General features: G+C 36.0%; 2 protein-coding genes across 4 annotated transcripts; one reads left to right on the plus strand and one right to left on the minus strand.

Moving 5' to 3' along the window:
• Positions 1–920: 920 nt before the first annotated feature.
• On the plus strand, positions 921–4,087 carry LOC105770336 (uncharacterized). 2 transcript variants are annotated; one of them, XM_012591494.2, is made up of 6 exons: positions 921–1,351; positions 2,772–2,862; positions 3,049–3,206; positions 3,339–3,366; positions 3,533–3,641; positions 3,799–4,087. In XM_012591494.2, exons 1-6 carry the CDS (start codon positions 1,082–1,084, stop codon positions 3,878–3,880), a joined length of 738 nt encoding a protein of 245 aa, XP_012446948.1. In that variant the 5' UTR covers positions 921–1,081; the 3' UTR covers positions 3,881–4,087. The 2 variants fall into 2 exon arrangements, with proteins under 2 accessions (XP_012446948.1, XP_012446947.1); XM_012591493.2 differs by having other exon boundaries at positions 926–1,351; positions 3,046–3,206.
• A 2,644-nt stretch (positions 4,088–6,731) lies between these two features.
• Positions 6,732–14,710, minus strand: LOC105769479 (hypothetical protein). 2 transcript variants are annotated; one of them, XM_012590138.2, is made up of 23 exons: positions 14,465–14,710; positions 14,262–14,337; positions 13,576–14,175; positions 12,907–13,142; positions 12,714–12,785; positions 12,478–12,612; positions 11,939–12,057; positions 11,546–11,857; positions 11,071–11,158; positions 10,877–10,982; positions 10,678–10,791; positions 10,309–10,472; positions 10,063–10,183; positions 9,746–9,970; positions 9,470–9,660; positions 9,033–9,200; positions 8,860–8,965; positions 8,559–8,696; positions 8,249–8,410; positions 7,953–8,153; positions 7,643–7,837; positions 7,474–7,545; positions 6,732–7,215 (listed from the first exon to the last, which is right to left on the minus strand). In XM_012590138.2, the coding sequence occupies exons 2-23, from the start codon at positions 14,307–14,309 to the stop codon at positions 7,063–7,065; spliced, it is 3,726 nt and encodes a 1,241-aa protein (XP_012445592.1). In that variant the 5' UTR covers positions 14,310–14,337; positions 14,465–14,710; the 3' UTR covers positions 6,732–7,062. The 2 variants fall into 2 exon arrangements, with proteins under 2 accessions (XP_012445592.1, XP_012445593.1); XM_012590139.2 differs by having other exon boundaries at positions 13,576–14,172; positions 14,465–14,709.
• Between the last annotated feature and the right edge of the window lie 1,157 nt (positions 14,711–15,867).

Below are 15,867 nucleotides of genomic sequence, written 5' to 3' on the forward strand. Positions count from 1 at the left end.
CTTAGGAACGAGACGTGCAACAGATGCTTTACAGACAGGCCTTCCCAACTGTAATGCTACAGCAGCGGGCGGAGTAATTAAAGACTGCAAAGGTAATTGGATTGTGGGTTATAGACGTAGCATTGGACAGGCCCCGGTAATGCAGCAGGAGTTACTTGGGCAAAGGGGTTTTAAGCAGGTCTTGCTGAGCGGTTAATACTTAATAGCCATGCCTAGTCGCTCATCAGGAGCATTTGTGCGAGGTTGCTATACAGTAAAATGGGGAGCTACACAGTTTCAAATTCACCGGTGCCCAATTCCAGGTGCATGGGCATTACCATGGAATGATGTAGGCGGGATTGTAGTCCCGGGTCAATGTAATTCATAGTATCGTTTTATTCCTAAAAAAAAGGGACTTCTATTGATAAGGAAGCAAAATAGAGGGCAATTTATACTACAATATTTGAAAATAAAAAGAGAGATTGTTCCAGTAAAGCTAAAACTAATTAATTTTTTAAAATTCAATTTGAAGTGAACTTCTCTTTTCACTAGAATTAAGAAAAGAAAAACGTAAAACAACGTAATAGATACTAAAATAAGTTTAATCATGAATTTCCATTTTCTTGAATTTTTCAAAATTTAATCCTGAAAATTAGAAAATAATATTGTTAAAGTTTGTTGGAATCAATAATTCAATAATTTTATATGTAATAAATTAGTAAAATATATGTTTATACACAACAAACCAACAAAAAATTTAACTAATACGAAACAAAACATTGTTCTTGGATAAATACGTACAGAAGTTGGAGTTTAACACAAAATTTAATATAAATAAACTAATAATAAATAATTAAATAAAATTTACCAAATTATAAAATTTTAATTAGCCCGTGTTGTCGGACACGCAACCCTGTGTTCTTTCTTTCCCTAATTCTATAATAAATAAATAAATTCAATTACCTCCCTTTTCTTTAATTTGCGATTTCCCTGTGATAGGGGAATTTCTTTTCTTTTTTCTTTTCTTTTTTAGATTCAATATGGCTTGAAATCCGGGGATCTTAGGTGAATTTTCTTTTAGATTTGTTTTAGTTCTGGCGAGATGGAGATAGAGGTAACGGGTTCGAGCAGCAAGGAATCGTTTGCGATGGAAGTAGGGGGGTTGAAGAGAAAAGTTGTGGAAGAGAAAGATCAGGTTCGTGTTACGAGGAAGACTTTGCAAGCTGTGCTGGAACAGTGCCAAAGAGCTATCGAATCGATTAGTAACAGCGAAGGTGGAATTGACGATGACGACGAGGATGATAAAGATGACATGGATCCTCAAGGGGAAGCCAGTGGCGTCGGTCTTCAAAGAGATCAAGAAGTCGACGAGGTTTGTTTTGTTCTTTCTGCTTGTTATCTGCTTTAGGTTTTTGTTTGGGCGCTAAGGGAAGGAGAGGAATTCTAATTGAGAAAACTTACATAGTAACTTTCTTAGCTGGTAGAAATAATTGTTTTTAATGTTGCTTCCTTGTGAAGTTTAGTTTGTAATTTGTATTAACTTATGCTATGTTCAGAAGAGAATTTTGGAATTTTTATTTCATAGAGGTTCAGCTAAGTTTAGTAGTTCATTGGAGGATTAAGCGTTTCTTCCATGAGTGATGAGTAATTCTGTTTTGAGTTGAACTCAGCTAGAATGAGATAATTAAACAATTATTATAGCTTAATGATAGTTCTCATTTGTATAATGGTCAGGTTTGTGATGCATCAGTTGCATATCTATGTCGACTGTCAAGTACTTTCTTCCTCTGCTTCATTAAACTTAGTAACAGGGTGTAGTTTTGGTGGACTTTTAAGTTACTGACGAGGGTTGGTTTTTCCGTTTTGATTTGTTCACGAGTTTGCAGATTTTTCTATGATGACAGTTTTACTCTTGAACTGAGCTAGGTTGAGTGGTGTTTATGTTGTCTTATGTTGGAGAAATAATTCTCGATTAAAAACTAATAATTGCTGCGATTGCATTCTTTCAATATTGAATTGAACAAAAAAAACAAAATAGAGAAGTAAATAAGTTGGATTTCATCTCAAATCTGCTTCTGAGTCCATTTGCCTCTTGGCCTTTGTCTCGTTGATGTCATCTCAATTGCTATGATCCTTTCTTATGATTTTTTTTCTTTCTATGTATGTATGTATATGAGAATGAAAAACCAAAAAGATACTGAAACTTTTCCATCATAACAGTCATCCTACGGAGAAGCATTTTGATCTAAAGATTTACGATTGGGAATTAAAGCAAAAGGATTTCAAATTGATAATAGAAGTTCAAAAATATAGTGCAAAGTTTATGAAAAACTGGGCCCTTTTTTTTTTCTCTTCATCAAGAAGTTGAGCCTGATGGTTTTGTAAAATAAAGAAATTGATTCTTTTTCCCTTTGGTAGTTGTATTCCAGTTTGGAGTTTGAAGCATGTGTTGTATTCCATCATTCCTCCGTGCAGTTGCATGTTTATTAAATATCATGGGTTAAGATAAAAGCCCACATTCCATTTTTTGCACTTGTATTGACAACCTGCATCTTCTATTGGAAAAATGTTGAAATCCCACATAAATTATTGATCTCTAATACTTGATGTGATATGCTCAAATACTTGAGTTTATGAAGTAGTTATTTATTTAATTTTTAAATATAAATAGCTTTATGACAACTGCAACCTTCTTGAAAGGAGATAATTTATGAGGTTGGCATTTGCTTTCCTATCAAATATTTCTGAATATCTTGGTATAAAAGTTTCTGTCCCTTTTATTTTAAATGCAGTTGTGCGATCTTCTGAAATCTAGAGTTCAATGCTCTGATTTTCTAGAAAAGCTAGAGTGTGCTCGGGTGCCAATTTCAGAAAACGTTTCAGGTATGCATCCAAAGATGGTCCCCTTTAGACTGTAAGCATATATCATTTTCAACTCGCTGCAAGGACTTTTATCAAGCATATATGTTCAGTATATTGAAGTTCATGCTTTTAGGAAAACTTTCTGTTTGTGTTTAAAAAGATATTTGTTGCCTGGATGCTAATGAAATTCTTCTATGGAACCAGAAGAAGGTAGTTCTTGGGACATGGTCAATGATAATGATCTTTGGGAAGATAAAGATGTTGATTTGGATCAAGAAGATTATGTTCTTGTTAGGCAGGAAGATATAGTAGAAGGCATTGCATGTTTTATGGCCGCATATTTGCTGTCACTTAAACAGACCAAGGTACTTGAAATTCTTGTTTCTGGAATACGATATTTTTATTTCAAAGTTTTCTGTGGCTGTACGTTTCGGCACTGTCTATATGATTATTCACCACTGAATGCTAAAGAGACTTCGTTTTTTTTTCTTTTCCAGGATTTGAGCCCCAATCAACTTCAGGAAGGTGAGTTTTTGTATTCCTTCCTAAATGTTAAAAAAAAATTAAGATACCATTTCGCTGAATAACTTATATTTTCCATCTCAAGTATCTTTTATTCCAAATTTATACTATATTCCTGACCATGTATTTTGCACATTGAATTCTGACATCCATTTGAATTCTATTGTAGCACTGAGCAAGACCTTCTCTGTGAAAAAGAAAAAGGGAAAGCTTCGAAAGGCATGGGACGGAAGCAAAGTCGTTTATAATGTGGCATCCTGGGGAGCAACTGCAATTGGGTCAGTTATAACTTTAATCTCGACGAACCAGTGTTCCTCTGTTGCCTCAGTCATGCTTTGGTTTTAACATATGCTGCAACTTCTATATATATTATTCCATTAGCTTATATTCTAATTCATTTATTTATTTATTTGTTGGCTGGTTGGTTGTGGACAGGATATACCAAAACCCTCTACTTCTAAGAGCTGCCTCGAAAGCCTTCTGGGTTTCCTGTAATGTTTTATCAAAGCTTATCTGATTTCCTTCTACTTGCATTACTTGGAGAACGGAGTTTGGTGTTTAGCAAGTTGTGTAAACATGAATATACACTATTATTCTTTTATTTTCTGCAACAAATCCATTGATCTTTCATCTGTCAAAATATTTTTCATCCTTTGTAAATATTAATTTCTCGAAGAATATCTGATTGCAATTCAAATTCATTGGCATTTCAATTGAAGCAAAATTCCGCTACTTTCTATTTCTTCCTTTACCATGTGTTTGGATAATTGAAAGGAAAGGGAAAAGAAAATAAACAATACACACTTATCTCTTGGTTGGATAGCTCAAATTAAAAAAAAAAAGGGATTGGTTAAAGTTAAAGAATGGAAATGAAAGGAAATGTATATTTTTAATTATTAATTCAATTATAAACTCTTCTTTTCTGAAGTTTCCACAAATTTGAGTATTCAAGAACAAGGAATCAAGAAAGAAAGTGAGATATGAAGCTTATTAACGTCGGGTAATGCCCTCCATGGGTAGAGTTCCAGTACGAAATGGTCCATGTTTTGGCCACCATTCCCCAACTGAGTTTCCCGGCTCCAAAAGGAAGAGATTGGATTATGAGTTTAAAGATGATCTGTCGACGCATGCAATGATTGGCTATGAACGGTACCCACGACTATAGCCCTCTACCCCTACCGCTGCGCCAATATCAACGGTTATGTCCGCCCCCTTTTTGATGCTATGAAAGACGAGTTTGGACAGATCGACCCTTATCAACCTGGCACGGCGCCATGATTGGCCTCAGTTAGAACGTAAAGGGAATGGGTCAACCACTTACAATCCATCAATGCTTTAGACTGACCTATAAATATAGAGTGGTCAGTGGACTTTAGTTTCTTTATGGTAACTCATCTCACTCTCGATGGCTGTTGTAAGGTATCCTAGTAACAGACGTAGGAGGGATTGTTAGGGACATTCGTTCTCTCTCTGATTAAACAATATCTATTTCCAAAAGAGACTTTGAACTGTGCAACACTTAACAAATTTTGATCAATTTTGGGAACAAATAAAACATAAAAAATGAGCTTTGAACCCCTTTTACTGGAATATACTGAACATTATGTGGTTTGTACAACCACTATCCACCAGGCAACTCTCAGAAGTGCTTCTGCTTGCAAAACATGTTGCAACAGACAGTTGCTCCCTGGTATTGCTCAGCCGCTGCGCTAGTTTTCTCCTGCAACTGTTGAGTTCTACAAATCCTTCCCGAATGTCCTTGTCTGCCGCATTTGTTGCATTTCACATCTGATCTCCTCCAACAATTTTGCTGAGGATTTGTTTTTTTGCAATGAAGACAAGGCGGATAGGACCCATTTCTTTGGTTGTTTTCGCCTGGCTCTCTAACGTTCTTCTTGTTCTTTCTGTTTGCACTTGTTTGTGTGCCAGCTTGGAAAGCTCCTACAGAATTCTCTTGCCTCATGAGTCTCTTTTGTTCTAAAGCCTACAAAGTAGTTAGTAGCTCTGCCAAAGTAATACTTGACAAATCTTCAGAACTCTCCAAAGAGAAATTGTAACTTCATACTCACCAGTTGATCAACATAATCTTGAACCGCTTCAGACTCTTTCATTCTCTTTATTTCAAATTCTCAAATCAAGTTCATCACTTGCATGTTCTTGATCCTTTGATTCCCTTCTTATTTTTCTTTAAGATACTCCCAAATTTGTCAAGAGCCTGCAAATGAACAATCATCCTAACAGCCCAAATCTGTTAATTTTCTCCGTTGAAGACTGGTGGTGCCATTGTGAAACTTGTCTCTTCCATTTTTAACAGGTCCTCAAGATAACAAAAAACTTTTGAGGCCAATTTGTTGGTAAAAAAGCACTCAGGAAACAAGAGAATTCTATATATTTTTCACTGACCATACATTTTATTGAATGACCAATTTTGTATTTATACAGCAAATTGTAACAAAAAGATAGCAGCAATTTAAAAAAATAAAAATAGAAAATCAAATTTAAATTTTGAAAAGTAATTTTGCTGCAACTACATATCTTTGATCGATTTCTAGCGGATTCTTGGGCATTGCTTTCAATAGTACAGCACTTTAACCTTTTCATTTCCTTTTTGGTGATGGAGAACTTAGTACTGCCTAACCTCCCAGTAATGATGTCTGATCATGGCCCTATGATACTATATACAGATTGCAGGATACCACTCTACAGACGGCCCTGTTAAATAGTTCGAAAATTAGAACTTACAAGGGATAGCCTTTTACGATGGAATCGAGAGGTTTTGTTCCGAGGTGTTGGTGAATCAACCAAAGTATGGGCTGCAATGCAAGGTGCTCACACACATGATGTTCTTTTTCCTACAGCCGCTTAGAGACAGGATTTTGAGTAACATTCGAAATGAGGGACATATGAAAAAAATAAAAACAATTTTATCTTCTTGTAGGAAAACTACTCCACAGAAAACATTTGTTGGCAAAGTTGGAGCTGGGCCAAAAGCTGCAATGCAGCGATGCAATATGAGTCGAGAAGGCATTTAACAGTATCCAATGGTTGAAAACTACCTTTGGAGGGTTGGATAAAAATAAATACAGACAAGGCCGTGATTCCGGATTCTGGTCAAGCTTATTGCTTGGTAACAAGGCTTCAAGCAAGTGATGGTGGAATGTGATAGTTCTGATGCACTCAACTTACTCAGGGAGAGCTTGGAAGTTGATGCTTGCTGACCACGTCACATTGCATTCGTTAGTTTCTTCCTCTCCGTAGTTTAGTTAATTACCTTTCATTTTGTAACCAAAAAAGGAAGGCAAGTATATTTCAAATAGATCACCATACAAGTTTCCATATTGTATAATGGGAAGTGAAAAAAGAAAATGTGAGGATTATCAATTATGGTTTATATATATGATTTGAGAGAAGCTATGAATTTAGAGCAGTTGAGTCACTTGCTCCCTTTCAAAACTTGAAGAAGAGCTAGTTAATAGCCACAAAATTGTATCATATTTTACATATACAAATAACAAGATGACCAAATTCAATCATCTAATCTTTTATAAGGCTATTCAGATCAGATATCATCTGTGTGGCAACTTGTATATCTCCATGTTTTGCTTTTGTTGGGTGGTTTTCTATATCTCAAGGCTTTCCATGTATAATGTGCGTGAATCACCAAACTCATTCATCTCTCACTACCCAAAAACTGTGTGCTTAGTAAAAGAATGAGTTGTCCTTACTATTATGTGCATCCTTACACAGCATCGACCGCACCTCCATTATTGACCTAGGTGGCTCAAGGTCTTTTTCCGGGAGTGCATTGCCAACGAGCTGCTGCATCTGTGACGCAAAAGTATCATCCAGGATCTGCGTATCAACAACAGTGTACAATGTCAAAAAAAAACTAAACATGAAAAAATTTTGAGGATTTCAATGGAGAAAACAAGAAATGACATAACCAGTGCATCAATGCAAATTTCATAATGACAACTGCATCAATGAAAGAACCAAAATACTCAGGTATTACTGAAAGATGCAGAGCTTGGAAATGCTCCATTGATAAACATTGTAATAACTTGGGACCTATTTTCAGCAAGGAAGCAAAAAAATTATGTTTTCACTTACAGATACAGCAATTCTGGAACCTTTATACCATGATCTATTCTCTTTCCTGTTTTCCAGGAAGCTGAGAACATCCTGCAGTGAGCGGGAAAAAAAACCACGCCAGATGAGCAACATTATTAACTCGGATTCACAAAATTTAAACCACCATCACCATTAACCTATAACTTACCTGTCCCATTCGATCCCAATACCATCGGCAGATAGCAATGAAAACGTGAGTCTCAAAAACTGTATGAAGGTGATTTATTGTACTTGTTAACTGTTCTTTCAGTGGCTCCATTCTACTTTGTATATCAGATTCTCCCACTGTTTCTTTAGAATCTTGGAGAATCTTTTTCAACTTTGTCACATTCTGTAATTTGGTCTGAAATAAAGAACGAAAAGGAAAACAAAATAAATTCCACAGTGAAAACAAACAACCACAAGACTTGCTGGTACCCTCCTCTGAACTTGGACCAGAGAAATTAAGCAAGACTTACATTCTCAGCAAGTTTTTCAACAACAGCTTGCAGGTACCCTCTGAACTTGGTTCTCAACATCACGGTAACCTCACTAAGACGCTCACCAGGGGCTGTGTTTCCACCATCAGGTATGCAAGAACCCCAAGACTTGAACTGTGTCTCTATCTTCGGACGTAGCACATCAAGCATCCTCTTCATAGAATTCAACAGGATGCCCAGCTGAAAGAAGCAATCGAACTCTCAAGCTAAAAAACTAACGGAGTAAGCAAAGCCAAGGAAGAAGATTCTTGTTAACCGAAAAACCTATAGCTTACCTCATCAGGAACAGTATAGGCACATACAGATCGCTTAGCAAGTTTCTGCACGTACTTGAGGCCAAATTTCTTTGGTGCCATGTTTTCCTTCAAAGGAGTTACCACATCTGCATATTGCTTGTCCAGAGCTTCCACTATTGCTTTCTCAATATCCGAAATAGCCTAGTTTAGACAAGTAGCCCAAAGTTTATCACTTGTTATTCAAAAGAACTGATTAAACAATTCATGATGTACATTGATCAGAAGAGCACTAGTGCAGAACATAAATAACTAGCACTTAGAAAATGAAAATTGAAATATATTAACATACATTTTCCAGCACAAAAATATATTCAGGCCACCGGCAGATGATGACTTCATAATCGCTTAAGGTCTCCTTCAGTCGGTCATACATTTCATCAACAAAAGGAGTTGTAGAATATTGCGTTCTAACTCCTGACCACTTCACCTGCAAGTATACATTCAAATAATTCCTTGAAGGCTAGTTTGATAAAATATTTCATTTAACAAGAAACAGAGAAGCAGTACATTTGTGAAGTTACAAGCAGGAAATCTATTTCAAAAGTAAGAATCTATGATTTCACATTAACCATCCACAATAAAGAATGTACCTTATCTAATTTACATGACTCTAGTAGAGATTGCCGCTTATCTTGAATCCATATCATGATGTATAAGTGGAACAACTCCTTTGCCTCAACTCCACCTTTCACATGACTGGAAGAAAAATAAATGAGTTTGCAATAGCGCAAATATATATATATATTGTTGCTAAAATAATCACCTTATATTCCAGCTGGAAAGATCTCGCTGGAAATCTGCTGTTGCAATGACAAGTTCTGCCACAGGTGGTGAAGGGCCAGGTGGTGGGCATGCAAGAAGGAATGCACGTAATCTGCTGCAAAGTTCTGTGCTGTATATAGATGCCGAGAGATTTGGTAGGTCTATAAAGCTGCAAAAGAAGGCAATTTAGTGCTGCATAAACTACACATCACACAGGAAGCAACTGTATGCATGTTGAAACATGCATGGTATATGACCTGATATGATGTTCTCAAAAGTGAATAGACATATTGTATCAACAATTTCATTCAAAATGATAATAAAAAAATTTTGCTTAAGCATATTAAGCTATAAATTGCTTGTGACCATACTCCACATGATTGAAAATTTACTTTCTGAGCAAGCTTAACAAATCAAACGACAAATGAGAAAACATACCTCGGAAGTATATCTTGCTTGTGAATCTCGATATCAGTGAATATCTCATTCTTAATGTTCATACAAAGACTTGTCATCTTCTGGTAAGCAGTAGACATAGCAACTGGGTCCAAAAAATTGGGTTCATTGTTGGTTGTAATAAATTCATCTGTCTCAGCCAGGTGCCTTCTTGATCTCTTTCTTGCAGCGGCCTGTATAGACCCTAGTATTTAGAAAGTGGAGACAAGACATGTAGAAAGATAGGTACAAGAAATCAAGGAAATTAAATTCCTCAACCTGGAAATAATGACAAAGATTTTTCTGTGCTTCTGGAGATAAAACGTCATGTAGAAGACTATAAAGCTTGACAGCGGGTTCAAGTGCAGGTGCTGCAAGCCCTGTTGCAGGCTTGAAGACATCCATAATGCCAGAGAGTGACGATTCATCAAGGGATTTGTAGTTCTCAAAAACCAGAGAAAGAATCTGCTCGATCTGATCTTTGGTTTCTCCCAAAATTCGGTTCTGGTGAAGCAAACAAACAATGAGCCATGTTATAGAGGGAATGAGGAACATATTATAAATTATTTTAAAAATAAAAGTGGAAGGCATGGTACCTCTTGATGACTCAATGTACTCTTACTGAGGCCCTTCATAATAACAGGCATTAACAATTCATGCACCAATGTGAGACAGTCTGCAGTGGGTGTAGCAACATCCATTACATAGGAAAGATACCTGTTAAAAATGTACATTAAAGATATCAAACGTAAACACATTTACCAAAAAAGAAGCCTTGTAGAAATGAATTGCAATAGTTAACAGGAAAGGTAAACAATTTTGCCTTTTCCACCCCCAAATACCTTAGCTTGGTGTAGAAATCAGAAACTCCATAATATGAGGCAAACTCCGTTAACAGCCATTTCCATGAACCATATAAATGCAAGTTTCGTTGTTGGAAGCGTTGAACCTTCATTGCAACTTCCAACACTAGGTCATATGCAACTGTTTCGGCAACAGAACCATACTAGAACGAGAAAAAGGACGCAATTAATATCATAAATTAATAATCCCATTTTCATCTTAAAAATTGAATCATGCAATAATACGAGGTTAGAACACAAAATAAATGAACTGAACTTTCTTTAATTTTTAAAATATGAACTACAGACTTTAAGCTAAGAAAAAGAACTACAATTTTCAGATTTTAAGCTAATCAAAGACTAGTTCACCTTGAGATGACTATTGTCATCCGAACTTGTTGAGTAATTTATATACAACTGCAGCTTCCCTACAGGCTCATGTTCTGGCTCGCGAAATATGGGCCACCACCGCAACTTGTCAGTCTGCATTCAACTATCATATGAGTGTTACTAAATGAAATTAAACTACAAATTAAGTAGAACTAATGTTGGAATGCAGAAACAGTACCGAGTCTTCAGCAATAGTAGCCACTTGTGCAAGGACACGACCAAATTGCGTCCCCTTGGAGTCTTGAACTTCAACAACCAGATCATCTCCCAAACTATCGGGAAAGCTGCAGAGTTATCAGTACCTATCTTGTCAGCATGTATCTTATAGAAATTTAGAGAATAAAGAAGAAGCATTTGGAGACAATCACATACAAAACATGTGTTTCACCAGATCCAGGCTGCATCCTTTTGCCATCTTCTTCAGTTGAACTTTTCAATCTCAGCACACAAGAGTATGTTTCTAAGGACATATGTGCACAAAGAGGAAGAATGTCAGAAAAATAAAAGAGAAAACAATAACTTGGCTTGATCCAAAATAAAAAAGAAAATGGATGAAAGAAATGAAAGGAACAATTACCAAGCAAAACTATCAGTAAGTACAATCCAGATGCTTTAGTTACAAACAATTAAATAAACAGAGATTCCCTTAAAGGCTTGCAATCTATAATTCAAGAGCAAAACAATATCCTTCACAAAATACTACTCATAGCAAAACCATATGATGTGGGCATCTTAATGTAGTACGAAAAGGTACATCAAAGTCCAAGTCTGTGGCTAGGATGAATAAATGCAGTTAAACATGATCCTACTTTGTGTATGACAGAGTATGGGAATCGGAAAGACATACCTTGCACAACTTCATATGATGATGAACTATTGCGTAAACTTGTTACACCAATTTTCAGCAGTCCGGATACTTGTTTTATATACTGAGTTCCAGCATGCACATATGCTAAACTTTGGCGTGAGAAAGAACCATTTGCAGGTAAACGAGGTGCAACACGAAGCTTTCTAAGAGCGTACCACCTTGAAGCGAGTGTTGACTGGAAACTGGTCAAGTGATACCGTATGTTCCCCAGCTTAATTGTTGGTGCCCTAAGACTAAGAGATGAGATACTACAGCCAGTAGGTGGATCCAGGGTTGTTTTTACTTTGCGCACTGCCAGCAAAGAATATATTTGCAATCACCAAGTCGAAGAGACTCAAAAATGAAAATCTGAAATCCAAGACAGAAAAATACCTTGCACCTTCATCTTGCCAATAATTTTCTTAGGTTTAGCAGCAGCTGCCTCACTGGTAAGCTCTGAAGAGCGTTTTACCATTAGTTCTTCTTCTGATTGCAACAGAACTTGTTGTAATCTATGCACCACATAAAAGTATTAGTGGGAGTAGAACAATAAAGCATACTTGTTTACAAATGATAAACAATTTCAAAACCTCCATGATCAGATAACCGAATTAAGATTCTTTAAATCATTTCCTTCTGAGAATATGGATGGCATTTTCATCAATATAAGAGGCCGCTAGTCAAATAATTCTTTGATTTGATTGGACTTCCAGACATGAAAACCTTTATCAGACTAACTAAATCGATACAGTTAGATATCAAAAGCAATTGATCCTATCAGTATTAGATTTCTGCAAATATTGACTACACATAAACATGATAATTGGGAAAAAAAATGCATGGGCAGCTTTCATAACAAGACAAACCATTGTAGTACAATTACAGTGAGAAGATGTGTCAGTTGCTTTCTATAAGAACGAGAGTAAACTCACCCAAATGTCTCTCGTAAAAGTGCACATTCATTTTCCAGAAACATTGGAGCCTCCATGCAACCCCTAGCCCAAGCATGAAGGCAAAGTCGAACACATGCATCATAGGCAATTACAGCATGCCAAGGTCCAAGAGCACTGGTTTTGATAGAATAAACAACTTAGAGCAGTTAGTGGAGAAGTGCATGAAAAAGAATCATCATTGGGATCATCTAACAATCTGTGTTTATCAGAGATACCTCGCATGAAATGTGGGGACGCGAGCTGGATGAACACCTGATGTAGTAGCAGTTTCTGCACCAACATCATTTCTGGGAAAAAGGAGAATAATTAACATCCATGTGCACTAGATTGTATATGCAGTGGTTGGATACATTAATGTGCTTTCAGATTAATTATTGAATAAGTATTACACAAAACCATTGCACAAACCTTACACACTCGTTCGATTTTTTGTGACTTGTGTTAAGCTCAGGCTCAACTCCTGACATGGATTTGAATGTCTTTGGATCACATGAATCAGCTGCACCCTTGGCACTTCTTATTTCAGTCAATGGAATTTGCCGAGAATCTTGTTTAGCTTCCTGCACTGAGCTAGAAAATGGTGGTGCACTTGGAATATCATCATCAGAAAACTTTTCATCCTGTAGCTTTCGAGAATTCAAATCCTGCAAAGAAACTATCTCAGCAAGGGCATTATATAAAACTCATAATAACTATATTTAAAACTATGTAATCTATATGTCAATCACATTGGTGAAAATGAATTTAAAAGCGAGGACTTGTTCCTACCATTGTCCAATTGTACAAACATTTTGAAACCAAGAAGTTCATAATCCCCCTTTACCAGAGGTTCTAGATGTATGTGCTCCATCAGACAACAAATAAAAAGACTAGCTAATGAAGTACTAAATGCTAGAAATCTGCAAAGCTACTAATAGTTTGCTTACATAATCCATTCAAGTAACATTTGCAAACCTTGATTAATGTAAAACTTGGCCTTCAATTATGTCCAGCTATAATGAATTTGCTACATTTCAATATATCTATCTGTGGAAAACAATCAAAAACATTGTGAAACAAAATTTTAGGAACACAAACCTTCTGAGCTGCACTTCCCACGTTAACCCCAGATGGTACACTCGATGCATAGCCTTCTGAAACATATGCTCTACCCCGAGGAATTCCACCATTAATACTCCCCACTTGCGTAGTTGAAAACTCGGAGCTACCAGCCGAATCCGAAGACTCGTCCTCCTCTGTAAACCCATCCCTCCCAGGGTATCTCCCATTGCCCCTCCCTAACCTACCCTCCAAACTACCTCTTCTCGCTCCCATTATCGTCTCCATTGAAGAACTAACATCTGAATATGTATAATCACTAGCAGTGGTGTATCGCGGCCGCCTTTGGGCCATGTTCCCGTATCTCTGAGCAGTTCCGTTAGGGATTCTTTCATCTTGAGGAGAAGAATCAAGAGAATACCTCCCCCCATAAACAGTATCTTCCTCTGAGTCGGTAGTTACGTCATTTTCAGAAGCGGATTCTTCGTCTACGGACAAAGTAGTGGAGGTCACCGGCAAATGACCGCTCCTGAATTTCGCCGTCGATGGCAAGCCAAAATTCCGGCCACCGGAGCGGATGTTGGAAATCGGATCCATTCGAGGCCTTAAGCTAGAATTTGAATATGGAAGCTCCTTCTGCTAAAATAACAAGAAGAAATGAGAATTTATAATTAAATGAAAATTAAATAAACTCAAAGAAAGAAAGAAAGACAAAGCTCATATACTTCTCGAACCCATTTGAGGGCATTGTTGTCAAGTCCTTCAGTGAACATGATGTTTGTCTTGTCTCTTAAATCTTACCTAAATCCAACATTGTCAATAATTTCCCTTGTAAGACTAAAATCGGTAGCTAAAAAAATAGTAGAAAGGAAAAAATGAAGAAAACCGATGAACAAGCAATGCAAGTAGTGAAACGACAACGACTTACATAAGAAACGGCGCTGAGAGTTTTGGTACTGAAAAAGCTCGAGCTTTGAAAAAGAATCAAAAAAATCCAGTGAAGGATCAGCTTAGCGTATAGTATTTAGCAGTTAACCAAATTTTCTGTAGCTTTAAGAAGAAAAATGAGAAAAAAGATAAAGATAAAAAAAACTTTGCTTATGTGAAAAGCTTCCTTCGGATCTGAAATCAGAGAAAATAGAGAGAGAAAAACACTGAAACTCAAAGCTTCACTGCAAAACAACATTTATGGGGACCCTTAGTTTTTGCCCTTTTTCTTTTTTCTTTTTTTTCCTTAATTCAATTTTTTTACCTTCGGAATTCGTGCAAAACGACTGCGTTTTGAGTTTTGTGAATTAGGAAAGAAAAAAAAGGGTAAAAAAGTGCGAATAAACAGCGCACGTAGCGAGGTGGAAAGAAAAAGGGTGAGTTGACGTGGAAAAAAGGGACTCCGTTATTTTATTTATTCTTAATTTTGTTTTTAATAAAAGTTACTATTCAGAGTCGAACGTTGTAAGTGGGGACGCTTTTTTAACCCTTACGTTAATAATATTTCCCGCTATTGTATGCTTCACATGGTTAGGTGGGTCCCAACACACCCGACACACACATTTCGCTAGATATAGTCCTCCCCCCCCCCCTCCCCCCTTTTTTTTTCTTTGGTTGGAATAAATTTTAAGTTATGGATTTAGTGTTTTATATTTTAATTTAATAAATTTTGGTTTTATATTTTTAAAATTTATTAATTTTAATTGTTATATTTTTTGAATTATTTAATTTTTGTCTATGTAATTTTTTAATGTTCTAATTGGATTATTCTAAGGTTTTATATTTTTAAAATTTTGAAATTTTAATCTTAACACAAATAAAAAATTTACTTCATTCATTAAATTTTAGCGAGTAATATGTGAAAATAACAAACTGATATGGTATTATACATATAATAATATATTTGTCACATAAGATTTTAAAAATTACTAAACTTAATTGAATATTATTTACACTAAAAATAATCAAATTAAAGTATAATAACTAAATTTATAAATTTTATAAAGTACAGGGACTAACAGCAAAATTTAACCAAATTTTGCCTCTAAGTTCAAAATATGTGTTTCTATTATGTGTTTGAAATCGTTGAGTCATGGCCTTGGCTTAGTGTTAGTGTCCCGATTTAAAATGTTTTTTATTGGACCTAACAAAAAGAGAACAAGACAAAAGTGACATGATGATTTAAATAATTTAAGGTATTATGATGGACGGTTGCGATTTGCTTTTGACATAATTGATTTTTGTTTTGACCCATATATTTGATAGTGATGAACTTAGCTGTAACGTAGCACTAGTTATTATTCAATGTTGATGGGCATACGTGGGCCGAATATGCTTTAATTT

This window comes from Gossypium raimondii, chromosome 5, assembly GCF_025698545.1.
Source record: "Gossypium raimondii isolate GPD5lz chromosome 5, ASM2569854v1, whole genome shotgun sequence".
Taxonomy (NCBI): domain Eukaryota; kingdom Viridiplantae; phylum Streptophyta; class Magnoliopsida; order Malvales; family Malvaceae; genus Gossypium; species Gossypium raimondii.